Genomic DNA, 17,567 nt, shown 5'->3' with positions numbered 1-17,567 from the left:
GAACAGTGCTTACTGTTTTGTCCTTTTTAAATTAATGGCATTGTAATCCAGAGACTACAAGGAGCTCAGCACTAAGACTGCCAGCAGGCCTGCCATGACTCAGAGAACACTGTGCAAGAGGTGGCAGAAAGATTGTAAAAGCCACAGAGGGGGAGGGAGTACCCTGAGGCATGACCCCCCACTATCCCATTGGGACTCGCAGGCCTTCATGACCCCACAGTAAATCCCACAACCCCACAAAGGAGGGCCCCAGGGAAACGGGAACAGCAGAAGGGTCTAAGAGAATGCAATTGTTTCTAAAAATTAATAGTATTGTGAGTGGAGCAAAGAGCTTAGTTGCTTTGTTGTGCTGTGTGTCTTTTCCACAGTGAGTGAGCTACTCATCATTTCCCATGCTTTGTAAGGATGTGTTCTGTGAGCATGAAGTGTGCCTTGAAGGGATATTAAAATTCTTCAATAAAACACAATGTGAGGAAAGCCCCAGATCTCTTAGACATAGAGTACAAAGATGTCCACTTTCAAAGAAGCATTTCACTGCAGTAAAAGTGAAAATTCTGCTTTGATTTTCTCATTATAGATTCGTTTGAAATAGAAATAAAGGAGTTAATTGTTGATATTAAGTATCCTGCAACCAAGAGACAAGTAAGTATGTATAACATTTCCCACCAAGAGACTGTTACATGTCTTGATGAAAATCTTTTTTTCCCCCTATTTCCTTCCAAACATAGCAAGCTAAAGTCTCCTTTTCATAGTTTTTATTTTTTTAGTTTGTTTATTTATTTTCAAGAGAGAGAAAGAGGCAGCTAGAGAGACAGAGTGGGCATGCCAGGATTGCCGGATGTGTGCATCACCTTGTGCATCTGGCTTATGTGGGTACTGGGGAATTGAACCTGGGTCCTTAGGCTTCACAAGCAAACACCTTAACTGCTTGGCCATCTCTCCAACCCAGAAATTTCACATTCAAGGACGTTAACCTGAAAGCACCCTGAGGCAGCACAGGCACGGGTTGCACAGCGCCAGGTTCTTGCTTTTTGTAGTCACTTTCTTCATATCCTCACCATAAGCCTGATACTTTCATGAGCCATCCTCTAAGCCCAGTTTGCCCCCTCAAACAAAAGTTAATTTGTTATAAAATTATCCTGTGCACATTTTTAGTCTCCTTTTTCAGCTCTTTAGTCTCATCAGTTACTAAGACAGTTGAATGTGTCCATATGAAAGGAGGCACGTGTGCCTCATCCTTGAGGCTCTCTGCTGGGTGTTATGGGAGGCATGAGGTGACACAGTTGAACCAGAGGATGAGTACTGTCAAATATCTGTGGGGTCGGGGGTGGTAAGAGGTGAGTGGGACAGGGCGTATCCAGCTAGCATAGCCTGTAGAGTCAGCCTGATAACAATGAAGTTAATCAGCTTTTACTGTCATGGCAGTAACCTCTGAGGTGGGACTTAATCAAACCCTTATGGGTGAATAGCTTGTCTCTTTTTATTTTGCTTTGTTCATTCTCTGGATTGACAGTTGTTTTATAGTTGTTGTATAGTTGTTTCATTCTTAGACTGGACTTTTTGTCATCCTGCCATATTTCTTGGGCTGTAAAATTGATTACACATTACTTACATTACACTCTCAGATTGTATCTCAAGGCATCTTGAATATGAAGTTTCCTGCACAGTTGGGGATAGTAAAGACATACGGAGCATGTAAACTAAACAGGTCGTTGCCTCCTAGTCACCAGAACTACTGTTTCTCTTCTAGGCTTTGGAAAGTGTTTTGGCAAGTGAACGTTTACCATTTTCCTGCCTTAGAAATGTCACTCAGACTTTAATGGATACTTTAAAAAGTCAAGGTAAGAGAGTTTGTTATGGTTTCCTTCAAGTTAATAATCACACTATAGAACTTATGATGTGTGTTGGAGAGATGGCTTAGCTGTTAAGTGCTTGCCTGTGAAGCCTAAGGACCCCGGTTCGAGGTTCAGTTCCCCAGGACCCATGTTAGCCAGATGCACAAGGGGGCACATGCATCTGGAGTTCGTTTGCAGTGGCTGGAGGCCCTGGTGTGCCCATTCTCTCTCTCTCTCTGTCTGTTGCTCTCAAATAAATAAATAGATAAATAAAAAATATTTTTAAAAATATAACTTATGATGTAATCACTTTACATTGATGTAAAAATTATATATAATTTGAAGACACATTCTATACCTGTAATGTCTAGGAATCATTATTTTTTCTGCTTAATATGTGCACTTATTATCATTTGAGCAATCTTGAATATATTGACTGCAGGATTAATTTCTTACTGGAAATATTTTTGCATGAAGCCCACTGATGTTAAGCAATAACCAGGGTAGTAATCAAAAATATTTATTCCTTGAATTAATATTCTGTTATTGTATAACATCTGCATTGTGTCATTCTTTTCTCTCTCGAATATGTAATTAGGTTTTTAGTCCTGAGATGTCAGATCCATGTTTACTGTTGTGTGTGTGCAGTGTGTGAGCACAATGGACAGCGGGCCATCGGAGTGACAGGAGTCGTTTGAAGCGGTGCTTCCAGATCATGTCCTTGTGTATTATGAGCTCTCTTTCACTCTGCCTGCTCTCTCTTCCTCATCCTGCCCCACTGTCAGAAGAGGTTGTTTCACTTGAAGTTTTACTGTAATGGGAAATTATCTTTGCTTTCAAACTCTGTATAGCTTAAGGATGTTAGTATTTGATTCATGAAGGAATTTTGTAATTAAAAGATTTAATGAGTCTTAAATCTCTCTTGTTTTCTCTCTGCCTTTCAGAGCTTGAGTCTGTTGATGAAGCATTGCTACAGTTTTGTGCCAATAAACTGAAGTTACTACATCTTTATGAATCTGTCTGTAAATTAAATTCCCTTGGATATCATCCAGACACACCATTCTCTGATAATGTGAGTAACCACAACTTTTGAATTATGAGCAATAACTTGATTATTTTTTTAATTAAAAAAATTATTAGCCGGGCGTGGTGGCGCACGCCTTTAATCCCAGCACTTGGGAGGCAGAGGTAGGAGGATCGCCGTGAGTTCGAGGCCACCCTGAGACTCCATAGTGAATTCCAGGTCAGCCTGAGCTAGAGTGAAACCTTACCTCAAAAAACCAAAAAAATAAAAAATAAAAAAATTATTGAATAAGCCAGACGTGGTGGCGCATACCTTTAGTCCCAGAACTTGGGAGGCAGATGTAGGAGGATTATCATGAGTTTGAGGTCACCCTGAGTCTACATAGTGAATTCCAGATCATTCTGGGTTAGAGTGAGACCCTACCTCAAAAAACAAACAATAACAACAACAAAAAAAAGGAAAAAAAATTTTTGAATGAACAAGGAGAAAAAAGTAAAATTTTTAAAGTTTAAAAGGTACATTTTCCCTCAGGCTACCTTGCTACTAAATTCATATTATTTTACAAGAATATTAAGTTTGGGGCTGGAGAGAGGGCTGCAGGGAAGAGTGCTTGCTGTGCAGGTGTGCGGGCCTGACTGCCCCGAGTTTGATTCCCTAGCACTCATGAAACATACAGGCTAGGCCATGCACAGCTATAGTTCCAGTATTGTGAATAGTGGAGCCTAGAGAATCTGTGGAGCATTAGTATCTAATCTGATCAGCCAAACTGACTGAAAATGGCACCTCCAAGTTCAGTGAGGGACTCCATCTCAAGAGGCCAAGTGGATGAGGGATAGAGGAGGGCTCCCGATAGTTAGTAAACCAGCTTCACTTGCTCTTTTGTGTACTACATAATGAAATGCATTTCTAAAATATTCTTATATTAAAGTGATAAATACTTATAATAAATACTCTTGTTTTTATTCTATGAGACAAAGGAGTGACAGTCACTTGTAGTGTTAGCTTTTTAGAAGTAATACTTCTGATAAATGGTTAGTTTTTTAGAAGTAGTACTTCTGACAAATGCATGCAGACTTTCTCAGAATCTCTTTGTCTCTGGTTACTGTGTTCCACTGCCTTGATGCCTCTTTTCTCTGCTTATCTGAAGGAGGGTTCCTAAATGATTTTAATGTCAAGTTACTGATGAATACCTGTCAAAAAATAATCCCCTGGAACCCTGTACAGTGGCACACACCTTTAATCTCAGCACTGGGGAGGCCGAGGTAGGAGGGTTGCCATGAGTTCATGGACACCCTGAGACTCCATAGTGAATTGCAGGTCAGCCTGAGCTAGAGTGAGACCCTCAAAAAACAAAAAGAAAAAAAAAGGGGAAAAATCCATAACAACAACAAAAATAACTGTTAAAGAAACAAAAATCAAGCAAAAAAAAGCATTAAAAGAATCATCGGGGGGGGGGGCTGGAGGGATGGCTTAGCAGTTAAGGCACTTGCCTGCAAAGCCAAAGGACCCAGGTTCAGTTCCCCAGGACCCATGTAAGCCAGATGCACAAGGGGGCGCATGCGTCTGGAGTTCGTTTGCAGTGGCTGGAGGCCCTGGCACACCCATACTCACTCACACTCTCTTTCTCTCTCTCTCTCTCAAATAAATAAAAATAAAATAAAAAATCATCTTGTATGTTTGAAACCTAATTGATGTTTAAAGTAGAAACCTTTGATTTACTTAATTTTTTTGAGGCATGGTCTTATGTAGCCCAACCTACTGTTGAACTTGCTGAGTAGCAGATGACTTCGAATATCTGAGCCGCCTGACTCCACCTCCGTAGTACTGGAATTACCAGCATGTATCGCCACTCCTTATTTATGCAGTGCTAGGATTGAACCCTAGGCTATATGCAAGCTAAACAAATACTCTCCTAACTGAGCCACATCCTTGTCTCCTGAAAACCTTTAATTTTAAATACTTTTAACTGAAAAGTTAGAGGATATTTGTTTTGTTTTTGGTTTTGCAAGGTAGGGTCTCACTCTAGCCCAGGCTGACCCAGAATTCAGGGTAGCTTCGAACTCATGGCAATCCTCCTTCTGCTCCCGAGTGCTAGGATTAAAGGCATGCACCACCATGCCCGGCTGAGAATACTTTCTGTTTGTAATGGAAACAGTGTACACATTGTGCTATCTCTTTTTCTCTGTAAGATTAGAGGTGGACTTTGTATAATATTTTAATAATGGCATTTGTCATAGTGTTCTGTGATTGCCATTGTAAATGATGACACTGAGTATTCAGGGTTTTTTCTGTCTACATCAGCAATGGTGTAAAGTCACCCTAAGCATCAGGAAGGCTCAAGTTGACTAAGTGATGCTTACAGGAAGGACCGCCTTGACCTTTCGCAGGTTCTTGGTACTTAGTTTTTTCATAAGAGGCAAACCCTCATGCATGTGCCCTGTCTTCCCAGTGAAGTGAAATGGCTAGGCATGGTGGCATGCACCTGTAGCCCTAGCTGTTTGGAAGACTGACATGAGACTGTCACTTACTTAAGTAAGACCATGAGTTCAAGGCTAACCTGGGAAACATAATGACCTTGCCTCAGATATAAAACAAATAAACTTGAATCTATGTGATTGGTAAGTATGTAGAATTAATTTCCATTTGACAGCTCATTATATAGCCCATTATAAAACTGACTTCCAGGGCTGGGGAGATGGCTTAGCAGTTAAGGTACATGCCTGTGAAACCTAAGAACCCAGGTTTGATTCCCCAGGTCCCACATAAGCCAGACGCACATGGTAGCACATGCATCTGGAGTTCATTTGCAGTGGCTAGAGGCCCTGGGTGTGCCCATTTATTCTCCCTCCCTCCCTCCCTCTGTCTCTAGTAAATAAATTTTTTAAAAAATTAAAATCTTTAGAAAAAAACTGACTTCTCATGACAGATGCACATGGTCTGTAGAGGTGGAAGAGCTGGGAAGTCTGAAAGGGAGGCTGCAGTGTTGCTGTTGCTGCTGCTTATTATCGTCATTATTAAAGAAGTTCTTAAGAATTGGGGTGGGAGAGACGGCTTAGCAGTTAAGGCATTTGCCTGCAAAGCCAAAGGATCTTTGTTCAATTCTCCGGGACGCACGTAAGCCAGATGCACAAGGGGTTGCATGCATCTGGAGTTCATTGGCTGGAGGCCCTGGAGCCCCCATTCTCTCCCTCTCTCTGCCTCTTTCTCTATGTCTCTCAAACAAGTAAATAAAAAATAAAGGTTTTTTTTTTAATAATTTCTTAAAAGTTAAAATGACATTTTGAAACCAGCTGTGGTAGTCCATGCCTTTAATCCCAGCACTCAGGAGGCAGAGGCAGGAGACTACATAGTGCATTGCAGGTCAGCCTGAGCCAGAGTGAGACCCTACCTCAAAAAAACCAGAAACAGACAGCCATTTTTAAACTGGGCTGAATGCCTGATTTAAACATTATTTATTTGTTTGTTTGTTGAGAGAGGTGGGGCAAGAATGGGCATTCCAAGGCTTCCTGTCCTGCAAATGAACTCCAGATGCATGTACTACTTTGTGGATCTGGTTTTACATGGGTGCTGGGGAACCAAACCCAGAGCATCAAGCTTTGCAGGCAAGTGCCTTTAACCGTTAAGCCATCTCTCTAACCCTTGCCTAATTTTGTAGATAGAAAATTTAAATTCCAATCTGAGTTTTGCTATTTTTGAGGCATAGTACATATAAGCTCACATACAAGTTCCTGAAGTTCCTGTCTACTTTACCGAGACTCATATCCAATCACGAAATGTAAATTAACCATAAGGTTTTCTATTTATTATTTATTTGCAAGCAGAGAGAGAGAAATGGGCCTGCTAGGGCCTCTTGCCACTGCAAGTATACTCTAGATGCATGTGCTTCTTTGTGCATCTAACTGCACCTGGCTTTACATGTGTACTGTGGAATTGAGCCCAGGCTGTCGGTCCTTGCATGTGACCTTAACTGCTGAGCCATCTCTCCAGCCCAAGAGTAGATTTTTTTTTTAATTTTTTTGTTTTATTTTTATTTATTTATTTATCTATTTATTTGAGAGTAACAGACAGAGAAAGAGGCAGATGGAGAGAGAGAGAATGGGTGCGCCAGGGCCTCCAGCCACTGCAAAAGAACTCCAGACGCGTGCGCCCCCTTGTGCATCTGGCTAACTTGGGACTTGGGGAATCGAGCTTTGAACTGGGAATCCTTAGGCTTCATAGACAAGCATCTAACCGCTAAGCCATCTCTCCAGCCCAAGAGCAAAGTATTATTAACCAGAGTGCATCATAGCTGTCATATTAAGAACTCTTATTTTTACTTTTTTTTTTTTTTGTTTATAGCCTTGAATTTCAGATGTTACTTAATGAAGTGGCAGGTTCATAGATAAAATCAAAAATTTTTTCCTGTTTCTTTAAGGACTTGGCTGTGTTACTAAGGCTTGATGAAAAGGAACTACTTAAGCTTCAGGCATTACTCAAGAAATACATGCAGGAGGGCACCAGGACCACGGTCCGATTTTCTGATGGTGCCGATGGTATGCTGCCTGTGAAGACATTCCTCGAGAACTTAGACTATGAGGACGACATGCTCAGCATAAAGAAGTCAAGTGAGGAAGAGTATGTTGCTTTAGGTAGGAGCATACTATACATTACTCCTTATGTCCTCCCTCTTCTAGAAGAAACACTGCTAGAAGCATTCAGATTCATTCCATTTAACAAAAAGTTGACCAAGTGTGGGGCTCCTTCCTGCACAGGTAGTGCCGAGGGAAGGACCAGGCCTGCTGGTTCCTCCCTAGGGGCTGAGGGGATGATGAGTGTCGGAGGAGACAAACCACACTGAGTCGGGAGTCTTTTCCATGCAGGAACAACTCGCTTTATTACTCTGAGCAGTTGCTTATATCATGTTGGGGACGAAGGCGGGGATTTTAGGGTGGGAGAAGAGGTAAGGGCCAATAGTAAACTTTAACTATTGAAATGGTAATTACAATTACCAGGAGGAAGTAGCAGGCCAGAAGCCCTTAGGCATCCTGCTGAGTCATAGCTGGCCAGAGACAGGTCGCCAAACTTTAGCTAGGCTCAGGAAGTTCCACTAGGCCTCACGCCTAGGCCTTTCAGGGCCCAACAACCAAGAATTAAATCATACAAGCTTTGGTCAATAAAACACCCTGGATTATCCCACCGTGTTATACAAGTTGTGTCAGTAAAGTTCTAAAGAGGTGCTGGTAAGACATGGGATAGTTTGCTTTCTGCTCTCAGGTAAAACTCAGCCACTACTTTATTCTCACATTGCTTTGCTCCTCTGAAACTCTAGATTGCCTTTCTGTAAGATGATGGGAAGGAGTCGCTGTTAACATGCTTGCTTGCTTTGCTAGGCAGTTTCTTCTTTTGGAAGTGTCTACATGGAGAAAGCTCCACTGAGGACCTGTGCCACACTCTGGAGTCTGCTGGACTCAGCCCTCAGCAGTTACTGGTGAGGTATTCATTGCTGGGTGTTACTCTTCTTTGCAAATGTTGTTAGCATATCATAGAACATACACTGAAGCCTTTGAAAAATGACCAAAGAAACTTGGAATATTTAAATATGATTTTTTTCTTTTTCTTCTTCTCCCCTCTCCCAAACAAACTCAACTCATGTGCGCCACCTTGTGCACATGCATCATCACCTTGTGCATCTGGCCCAGATGGGTTCTGGGGAGTCGAACCTGTAGGCAAGTGTCTTAACCATTAAGTCATGTCTCTAGCCCTAAATACAATTATTTTATTTTGATGACGCCCTATAAATTCTAGCAAGTGTCTTCTACTGTTGGCCTAAAATAAACATGCAATCTAACACATAGAAATGCATTAATGGTGAGTTATGATCATCAGTAAAGTTGTTGATTAGAACAGGAAGAGATCCTAGAGAACAAAGCAAAGCTGAGTAGAGCCCTTAGCAACAACTCCTGAGTGTCGGAGCGAATGTGTTTGGGTGCTGTACAGGGCTTCGTGTCATTCCTTCATATGCTTCTTCAGCTCCTTTCCTGGCTTAGTTTTTGAAAATTATTTGAACAAATACATTTAAACTGATAGCCTTTCATCTTAGAGCTTTCATAAAGTCAGTGCCGTATCGCAAGCAACCAAGGTGTTCCACAGATATCAAAACATTAAAGTGCATCCATCTCAGAATTATCTGTTAACAATCTTTACAAATCTTCAAAATGTTTTCAACATTTTGAAGATTTGTAAAGATTGTTAACAGTGAAAGACACTTAAAGCCAGCTGACCCAGGTTTCATCCCCACCCAGCAAAACCAGGAGCAAAGTGGCACATACATCTGTAATCTCACCATACCTGTGGCAGTGGGAAGCAGATCCAGAAGAATCTGGAAATTCACAGTCCAGTAAGCTGGATTTCTCAAAGCAAAACAAGACATTCTGTCACAAACAAGGAAGAGGGAGAGGCCCAGCCACCAAGGCTGTTCTCTGACCTCCACATATGTACCCACCCATACCCTTATGAATTAATACACATACCACAATAAAATTCATAAATTTTGGCGCACGCCTTTAATCCCAGCACTCGGGAGGCAGAGGTAGGAGGATTGCCGTGAGTTCAAGGCCACCCTGAGACTCCATAGTGAATTCCAGGTCAGCCTAGACAAGAGTGAGACCCTACCTCAAAAAACCAAAAAAAAATTAAAAAAAAATTCATAAATTTAACTCCTGAAAGAGTCATTCATGTTGACTAAGGTGCTTTTCTTTAAAATGGGCTTTTTATAACTTGTTAGGGATTTTAGAATGGGAATAAAATATTTCTGTCTACTTGTTTTCCTCTTCTAGGCCCTTGGTATCTTTGGCCAAGGCAAAGGCAAGGTCCATAGCCCCATGCTCCCTGTGCCTCCTGTCAGGACTTTTAGCCAGGTACCTCACTCACGTCCACAAATCCACTCAGCTGTGGTCTTCATAGCTGCGTGCTCCAGAGGTTTGGATTGAAAAGAAAGCAGGGTGTAGCCTAAATACAACATAGACTTGGGCTGGAGAGATGGCTTAGCGGTTAAGCGCTTGCCTGTGAAGCCTAAAGGACCCCAGTTTGAGGCTCGATGCCCAAGGACCCATGTAAGCCAGATGCACAAGGGGGCTCACGCATCTGGAGGTCTTTTGCAATGGCTGGAGGCCCTGACGTGCCCATTCTCTCTGTCCTATCTGCCTCTTTCTCTCTCTCGTACTCTCAAATAAATAAATAAAAATAAAATTAAAAAAAAAAAAGAAGACATAGACTTGCAAAGATTTAGGTACTGAGCAGATAGTTCAAATCTCTGGGGTGGATAGAGTACCTCAGTCTGACCTATACTGCATATACAACAGGCAACCTGCCACTTCATCCATGGCTACACATACGCTCTCTAGGAAAGTATGAAATTTTGCCCATGTTAAATATTTTTTTAGATTAAAAAGATTTACATTTTTATTTCAGTCTCTGCTTCTGAGTGTTTGGCTTTCAAAGGAGAAAGATATTTTAGATCAACCACAGTCTATCTGCTGCCTTCATACCATGCTGTCCCTTCTGAGCAAGATGAAAGGTAGGCGTCCCAGGATTGCTCTCAGAAACAGTGTCCTGTGTGAAATGCTACAGAAAGAAAGGACTGTTTCTCTTACCACAAGGAGACTAGAGTATAGAACACACATCACTGGGGCTCTGTGGTAGAACGCTTGGGTCCATCCCAGCTCTGCAGAACATTGCGCTCCAGAGATGCTTCTAAGTGTTAAATATAACATACACAGTATGCTTTAATTTATGAAGTCAAATGATTCATGTCATCAGTTATAGGATGTGAAAGTGGTCTCTGGTGGAAGTAGGGCTTTGCTCATTTTGGTATTTATTACAATGATAATCTATTATGTTAAAATATTCAGTAGTGTTTTTCAGTAATGATGACACATTCCAAATAAGACTATACTATTCAGAAACATGACTAACAGTATAAATAAATAGAATACAAATATTCTTTTTTATATGTATAAATTTTTTTTAATTTTTATTTATTTGAGAGCGACAGACACAGAGAGAAAGACAGATAGAGGGAGAGAGAGAGAATGGGTGCGCCAGGGCTTCCAGCCTCTGCAAACAAATTCCAGATGCGTGCGCCCCCTTGTGCATCTGGCTAACATGGGACCTGGGGAACCGAGCCTCAAACCGGGGTCCTTAGGCTTCACAGGCAAGCGCTTAACCGCTAAGCCATCTCTCCAGCCCAATACAAATATTCTTAATAAGATAGATTGCAAAACTAATTTTCTAGTGTATTCAGAAATGTACAGGCACAGCTTTTTAGGTTTTAGTTTTCCACGTAAATGATTAATTCTCTCCCCAGCCCCCATGCAAATAGAAGTCAAAACCTTAAGACAGAACCTTTGTTTCTCCCTCTTTCTGCAGTAGCCATTGATGACACCTGGGACTCCCAGTCTGTGTCCCCATGGTGGCAGCAGATGCGCATGGCCTGTGTCCAGTCAGAGAACAGTGGAGCTGCTCTGCTCTCAGCACACGTTGGGCATTCCATTGCTGCACAGATATCTAACAGTATAACAGAGAAGAGGGTAAGTGAGCAGAGGTGCAGCTGTGCCGGAGATGCTTTTCCTTTCCTGGAACACATTGTCTGCAGGGAGCGGGGGCATCTAGAATGGGAAAGAGGTAGGGATGTGAAGTGGCTGGTGGTCCATGGTGAGTGCCTCACAGGAGCCTCCTAGCGAGAGCTTGCTCATCTGAGCGGTCAGTTAGACTATCCCCCTCTCAGGTGAATTCCAGTTCAAAGGTCTATGATCGTCCATTCATCTACTGCCCATAACATTAGCAATATATATATACATACATACACACACATACACATACATACATATACATATATATCGCAATTTCCTGCAAACCTTTGGTGTTCTGTTTGGTTGTTTTTTGTTTGTTTGGTGGTTTGGTTGTTTGTTTGTTTTTTTCTCTCTCCCTATTCTTTTTTCATTTCCTGGTAGGAGAAATGTTTTTTTCTAGAGGAAAGCTAAATTACTTTGGAGAGTTCCCTGAGTAGGTCTGTGGTAACTCATTGAACATTGCGAGTCTGGTATTTATGGACTAAATTTCACAGGGCCGCCAGAAAGTGCTCCAAATGATGGAGAGAGGACAGGGCAGGGTATTCAGTTCACACGATGGAGAGAGGACAGGGCAGAGGTATTCAGTTCACACGATGGAGAGAGGACAGGGCAGGGGTATTCAGTTCACACGATGGAGAGAGGACAGGGCAGGGGTATTCAGTTCACTTGATGGAGAGAGGACAGGGCAGGGGTATTCAGTTCACACGATGGAGAGAGGACAGGGCAGGGGTATTCAGTTCACACGATGGAGAGAGGACAGGGCAGGGGTATTCAGTTCACACGATGGAGAGAGGACAGGGCAGGGGTATTCAGTTCACACGATGGAGAGAGGACAGGGCAGGGGTATTCAGTTCACACGATGGAGAGAGGACAGGGCAGGGGTATTCAGTTCACACGATGGAGAGAGGACAGGGCAGGGGTATTCAGTTCACACGATGGAGAGAGGACAGGGCAGGGGTTTTCAGTTCACAAGATGGAGAGAGGACAGGGCAGGGGTATTCAGTTCACAAGATGGAGAGAGGACAGGGCAGGGGTTTTCAGTTCACATGATGGAGAGAGGACAGGGCAGGGGTTTTCAGTTCACACGATGGAGAGAGGACAGGGAAGGTGTGTTCAGTTCACACGATGCACAGCGGACAGGGGAGGTTAATTAAGTTTACATGATTGAGAGTGGACAGCGCAGGTTTATAAGTTCACCAGGTTTTTGTGGTGAGGTGTTCGTTTCTGGGTTGGCACCTAGAGAAATGGCTGTGATGAGCCAGGTTTGTTGGTGTACACTCTTGGCATCATTATGAGTTTGAGGGCAGCCTGGGGCTATAGAATGAGTTCCAGGTCAGCCTGTGCTAGAATGAGAGTGAGACCCTGTTTCAAAACAAATTAAGCATCAACAGAAAAGCTGTGGCCCTTGGCATGGAATTCCAGAGTACTTTTTGAAATGTATCCTAATTGAACCTGGGTTGATTCTTTCAATGTGCACTGTGTCCCTCTTCAAGGAATGAAAATTGTAAAACTGTGTGTGTGTTGATCTGTGATGTGTCCTGACTGTTGATCTGCTTTTTGTTTTAAAGCTCATGCCTTTAAGGTCTTTGCTCTGGCACTAGGGTATGACTCACGAGTGGACCCCTCGCCAAGCATATTGGAGGACGTGATTTAAATCCTCAACATGACCAAAGGGAGGGGGAGGGCCTTCTTTTTACCCCCAGAATATCACTGGAACATTTTCTCTTAGCTTTCCCAGACAGCTGTAGGTGCCGATGCCGAAGCCCTCACTGACTCCTGGGAGGCCCTTTCTCTGGACACTGAGCACTGGAGACTCCTGCTGAAGCAGCTGGAGGATTGCCTCATTCTTCAGACTTTGCTTCACAACAAGAGCAATTCTGGAGCTTCCAAAGTCTCATCGCTGCAGGCAGAGCCTCTGCCCAGGCTCTCTGTCAAGAAATTGTTAGAAGGAGGAAAAGGTTAGCTGAGGTTCCTTTGGTCTTTTGCATATATATTATTTTGTATATATATTTGTTTATCTTGTTTTTTGTTTTCATATATGGTGTGGCTTTGTAGCCAAGACTAGCCTTGAACTCAGGACCCTCTTTCCTCAGCCTCCCAAGTGCTGAGATTATGGGCATGCACCCCTACCCAGCTTTGCATCTACATTTTGGCATTGTGAGGTTTGTCCTGTTTTACTTTTAAATAACTCCAGAATTTTGCCACATGAAGTATCTGTGGGTCTTCAAGCTTTTGGATCTGAGCTCATCCTCTTCCATTTTCCCATCACCCACTTAGTAAACATCTGAATTTTACTTCCAAAGTCCAGCCAAGTGGTCCCTCCCTCAGGAAACCATCATCAGGACTTTCTCCTCTTCCTGATTTCTACATAACAACTTCTCTTCATCCATTTTTTTTTGTATGTTTAATTTTTTGTTTGTTTGTTTGTTTTGGTTTTTCTAGGTAGGGCCTCGCTCTGGCCCAGGCTGACCTGAAATTCATTATGTAGTCTCAGGCTGCCTCAAACTCTCAGCAATCCTCCTACCTCAGCTTCCCAGTGCTGGGGTTAAAGGTGTGCACTACCACCCCCAGGTTAAACGTATATTTTATGTTTAATTGCACATAATAATCATATGTACTTACGGCACACATTGTGACATTTTAATATACATACCCACAACCTCAGATATTTACCACTTCGCATTGAGAACATTCAAAGTCCTCCCTGCTAGCTATTTTGAAAGATGTAGCTAATTGCTGTCCACCACAGTTTCCTACTGTGCTGTAGAACAGTATGTGTTGTGTCTTCTATCCAGGTGCACCATGCTACCTGGCACCATCTTCTCTCCATCCCTCTGCTGCTCCCCACTCTCCCCAGCCTCGCTCTCCGCACTCCTACTCTCCACTTCTGTGAGAGCAGCCAGTGCTCTGGAGAGCGGACCCTGCTGTGGCTTCAGCGTGTCGGTAGAGTGTGCCCTCTGGGGTCTCTTCTGATGCGGCTTTCTGCTGTCTTCACAACCGTTGAGGCTCCTCGGCTGACACTTTGCAAGGGTGTAAGCGCCTTGCTTTTAAATTACCTCTGGGTCCTCATTCTGACCAAAGTGCTCCATTAGGCACTTGATACTATTGAATGATGATAGTCCTAGATGTATAAATAGCCAGATATTTAGAACTTGTTATTTAATTAACTTGCTTTCTCATTTTTTTGTAAGACTTTTAGTAATTTTTTAATTGCAAACTCACTAGACGCCGTGTTGCCCCTAGTGAAAGTTTAGGGACCCTGCTTTACAGTTACCCTGTGAAATAAGACCAGGGGCTTCATTCTGCAGTGAAACTCTCAAGGGTTTAGAAGTGAAACCTGACAGACAGGCAGCCCATACCCAGTACCACTCCTCTTTGTTTCACTGGTGTTTGTGACTGTTCTGTGTAGTGTTCTTTTTGTGGAAAGTGTTTTACTTTGATAAGTCAGAAGGGAAGCTGGGCATGGTGGCCTATGTGTGTGAGTCCCAGCTACTCGGGAAGCTGGTGGGAGAGGATGGCTTAAGCCAACAAGTTCTAGATCTGCCTGAGCAATGTAGCATGGCTTCACTTACACACACACACACACAAACACAAACACAAACAAGGGAAAAGGTTTTGTCCATGTTTTTTTTGTTTTATTTTGTTATTTTTGAGGTAGGGCTTCACTGCAGCTCACACTGACCTGGAATTCACTATGGGTGGCCTCAAATTTATGGCAATCCTCCTACCGCTGCCTCCCAAGTGCTCAAATCAAAGGTGTGTACATTATTTTTAATGTATAATTTGATGTAAATAATAAACAGGATTCTTCACACATCTTGAGCATTTTTAGCTTGCACTTAAAATTTTGTTGTACCCTACTGATGAGAAAAACAAGGGATAGATTTGTGTTCCTGATAAATTATGGCTAGATTTTACCCATAAAAAGTTCGCTTAGGTAAGTCTGTTGTCTATTAAAAGTAATACAGGGAATCGGGCAAGGTGGTTCATGCCTTTCATCCCAGCACCTGGGAGGCAGCAGTAGGAGGATTACCATGAGTTTGAGGTCACCCTGAGACTCCATAGTGAATTCCAGGTAAGCCTGGACTAGAGCAAGACCCTACCTTGAAACACCCCCCGCGCAAAAAAAAAAAAAAAAAAAAAAAAGGCAGGGCTAGAGGTATAGATCAGTTGATAGAGTGATTGCTTAACATGCATGAACCCCTGGTTTGATCTCCAGAACTGCATAAACCGAAGTGGTGGTTCCCACATTGGTAATCCTGGTACTGGCCAGCCTTGACAAAACAGATGTCTCTCTCACTTGCCTGGTCTACTTGAGTGGTGTGGTAAATAGTGACACTGTGGTACATCCCACGGCTTTCTCTTCAGGCTCGACGGTGAATGTGGTACACAGATTTCTTCCTCAGGAAATGTCCACCATGAGCTGTATTGCTCCATTAGCAAACCTTGGTGCTCATGCTTTACCAGTGTTCATTTCCTTTCCTCTGTCCTGTAGGTGGCATTGCAGACAGTGTAGCCAAGTGGATATTTAAACAGGACCTCAGCCCTGAACTGTTAAAACTGGCTAATAAAGAAAAAGATGTAGAAAATCCAGATGAACCCAAAGAAGGTATTGCCAGAAGTTTTCCTGACATATCAGAGGTGGAGACGGACTTAGGAGCCACACCAGGTGACATACAAATAATGAGAATTGTGAAACCCAGAGTGAAGAGCTATGGCTGAATTTTCTTCAGGGAAAGATAACCTAACCATCTCTTCTGCCTTTCAGACCTGCTGCATCTAGCCTATGAACAGTTCCCTTGTAGCCTTGAGCTTGACGTACTACATGCACATTGCTGCTGGGAGTATGTTGTCCAGTGGAATAAAGACCCGGAGGTGAGAAGAGCGTCAGCCTCTTTCTTACAGTCACTCTCATGCTCTGCACACGTGGGAATATCACGTAACCCCCTTTACGCATTTGCTTTCTTCCTACTGGGTGGTTTCTAGACTAGTAACTGTAGGCAGTTTCACACCTTCGCGTTGAGTGCACGTATGCGGTACTGGGACTAACCCTGTGGCCTCGTGCATGCTAGCCAAGTGCTCTGGCACTGAGCTGTATGTCTCCAGCCCTTTTCACTGTAACTGCGTTGAGACAGAATCGTGCTAAGTTGCTCAGGCTGACTCTAAGCTTGCCGTCCTCTCACCTCACCTGAGTAGCTGGCACTGCAGGTGTGTACAGCAGTGGCTCCTGACCTGTGTCATTTTTTTTATATTTAAATTTTACTTATTTATTTTGGTTGTACAAGGTAGGGTCTCCCTCTAGCCAAGACTGACCTGGAATTCACTCTTGGTCTCAGGATTGCCTCGAACTCACTGTAATCCTCCTACCTCAGCCTCCCGAGTGCTGGGAGTACGCCACCACACCCGGCTTAACTGACCCGTTTCTTAAATGTCACTTTCCTAAACTTGAGTCTATAATTCAGATTTTCAAAATTATGTCCCTATTCTTGTTCTAACACCTTTTTATCCTCAGCTGGAAAAGTGTTGCTATTTAAGTGAGTTTTTACTATGACGAGAACTCAGGCTTTGGTGAGCCAACAGAAGAGGCTGATTTGAGGGTTATCTTGTTAGGAATGTGGCTCAGTTGGTAGAGTGTCTGTCTCACATGCACAAAGCCCTGAATTGGATCCCCTGCCCTGCACAAACAGGCTGGTAGTGTATGGCTGTAATCCCAGCACTCTGGAGGTAGAGACAGGAGGATTAGACATTCAAGGTCATCTTTGGCTACATAGCAAGTTCACGGCCAGCCTGGGCTACAGGAAACCCTGTCTCCACAGAAAAGAGAAGAGAAAAAGAGTATTCCCTTGTCTTAACTATAATTTTTGGTTAAGGTTTAATTGGTCAAAAATGCTTTCAATTTAAATCAGTTTGTTGATATGTTCCTTTAACCTATAATACAACCACAGGCTAAAGAACCTCTCGAAGGGAAAGGAGGATGTTTTATTGTATAGATGTAAATGAACTCATTTGTAATATTTCTATAAACATGCAACCTGATAGAAAGGCCACAAAATTAGAATTGGAATATTGACCAGAATGCTCACAAAGGAGATGCAAGTA

The 17,567-nt window shown here is 42.8% G+C and overlaps 1 protein-coding gene across 1 annotated transcript in view; it reads left to right on the top strand.

The window, feature by feature from the left end:
• Positions 1-17,567, top strand: part of Rab3gap2 (RAB3 GTPase activating non-catalytic protein subunit 2) — a 109,471-nt gene that overhangs the window by 75,268 nt on the left and 16,636 nt on the right. The window contains exons 17-26 of the mRNA XM_004670118.2: positions 578-642; positions 1,751-1,841; positions 2,780-2,907; positions 7,274-7,487; positions 8,229-8,326; positions 10,309-10,414; positions 11,266-11,426; positions 13,198-13,426; positions 15,964-16,137; positions 16,237-16,343. Coding sequence (XP_004670175.2) covers positions 578-642; positions 1,751-1,841; positions 2,780-2,907; positions 7,274-7,487; positions 8,229-8,326; positions 10,309-10,414; positions 11,266-11,426; positions 13,198-13,426; positions 15,964-16,137; positions 16,237-16,343 — 1,373 coding nt within the window. The remainder of the gene's footprint in view (positions 1-577; positions 643-1,750; positions 1,842-2,779; positions 2,908-7,273; positions 7,488-8,228; positions 8,327-10,308; positions 10,415-11,265; positions 11,427-13,197; positions 13,427-15,963; positions 16,138-16,236; positions 16,344-17,567) is intronic.

This window comes from Jaculus jaculus, chromosome 1 (genome assembly GCF_020740685.1).
Source record: "Jaculus jaculus isolate mJacJac1 chromosome 1, mJacJac1.mat.Y.cur, whole genome shotgun sequence".
Taxonomy (NCBI): Eukaryota; Metazoa; Chordata; class Mammalia; order Rodentia; family Dipodidae; genus Jaculus; species Jaculus jaculus.
Note: the sequence above shows the minus strand (reverse complement) of the source record. Positions and strands in the feature narration are given on the sequence as shown.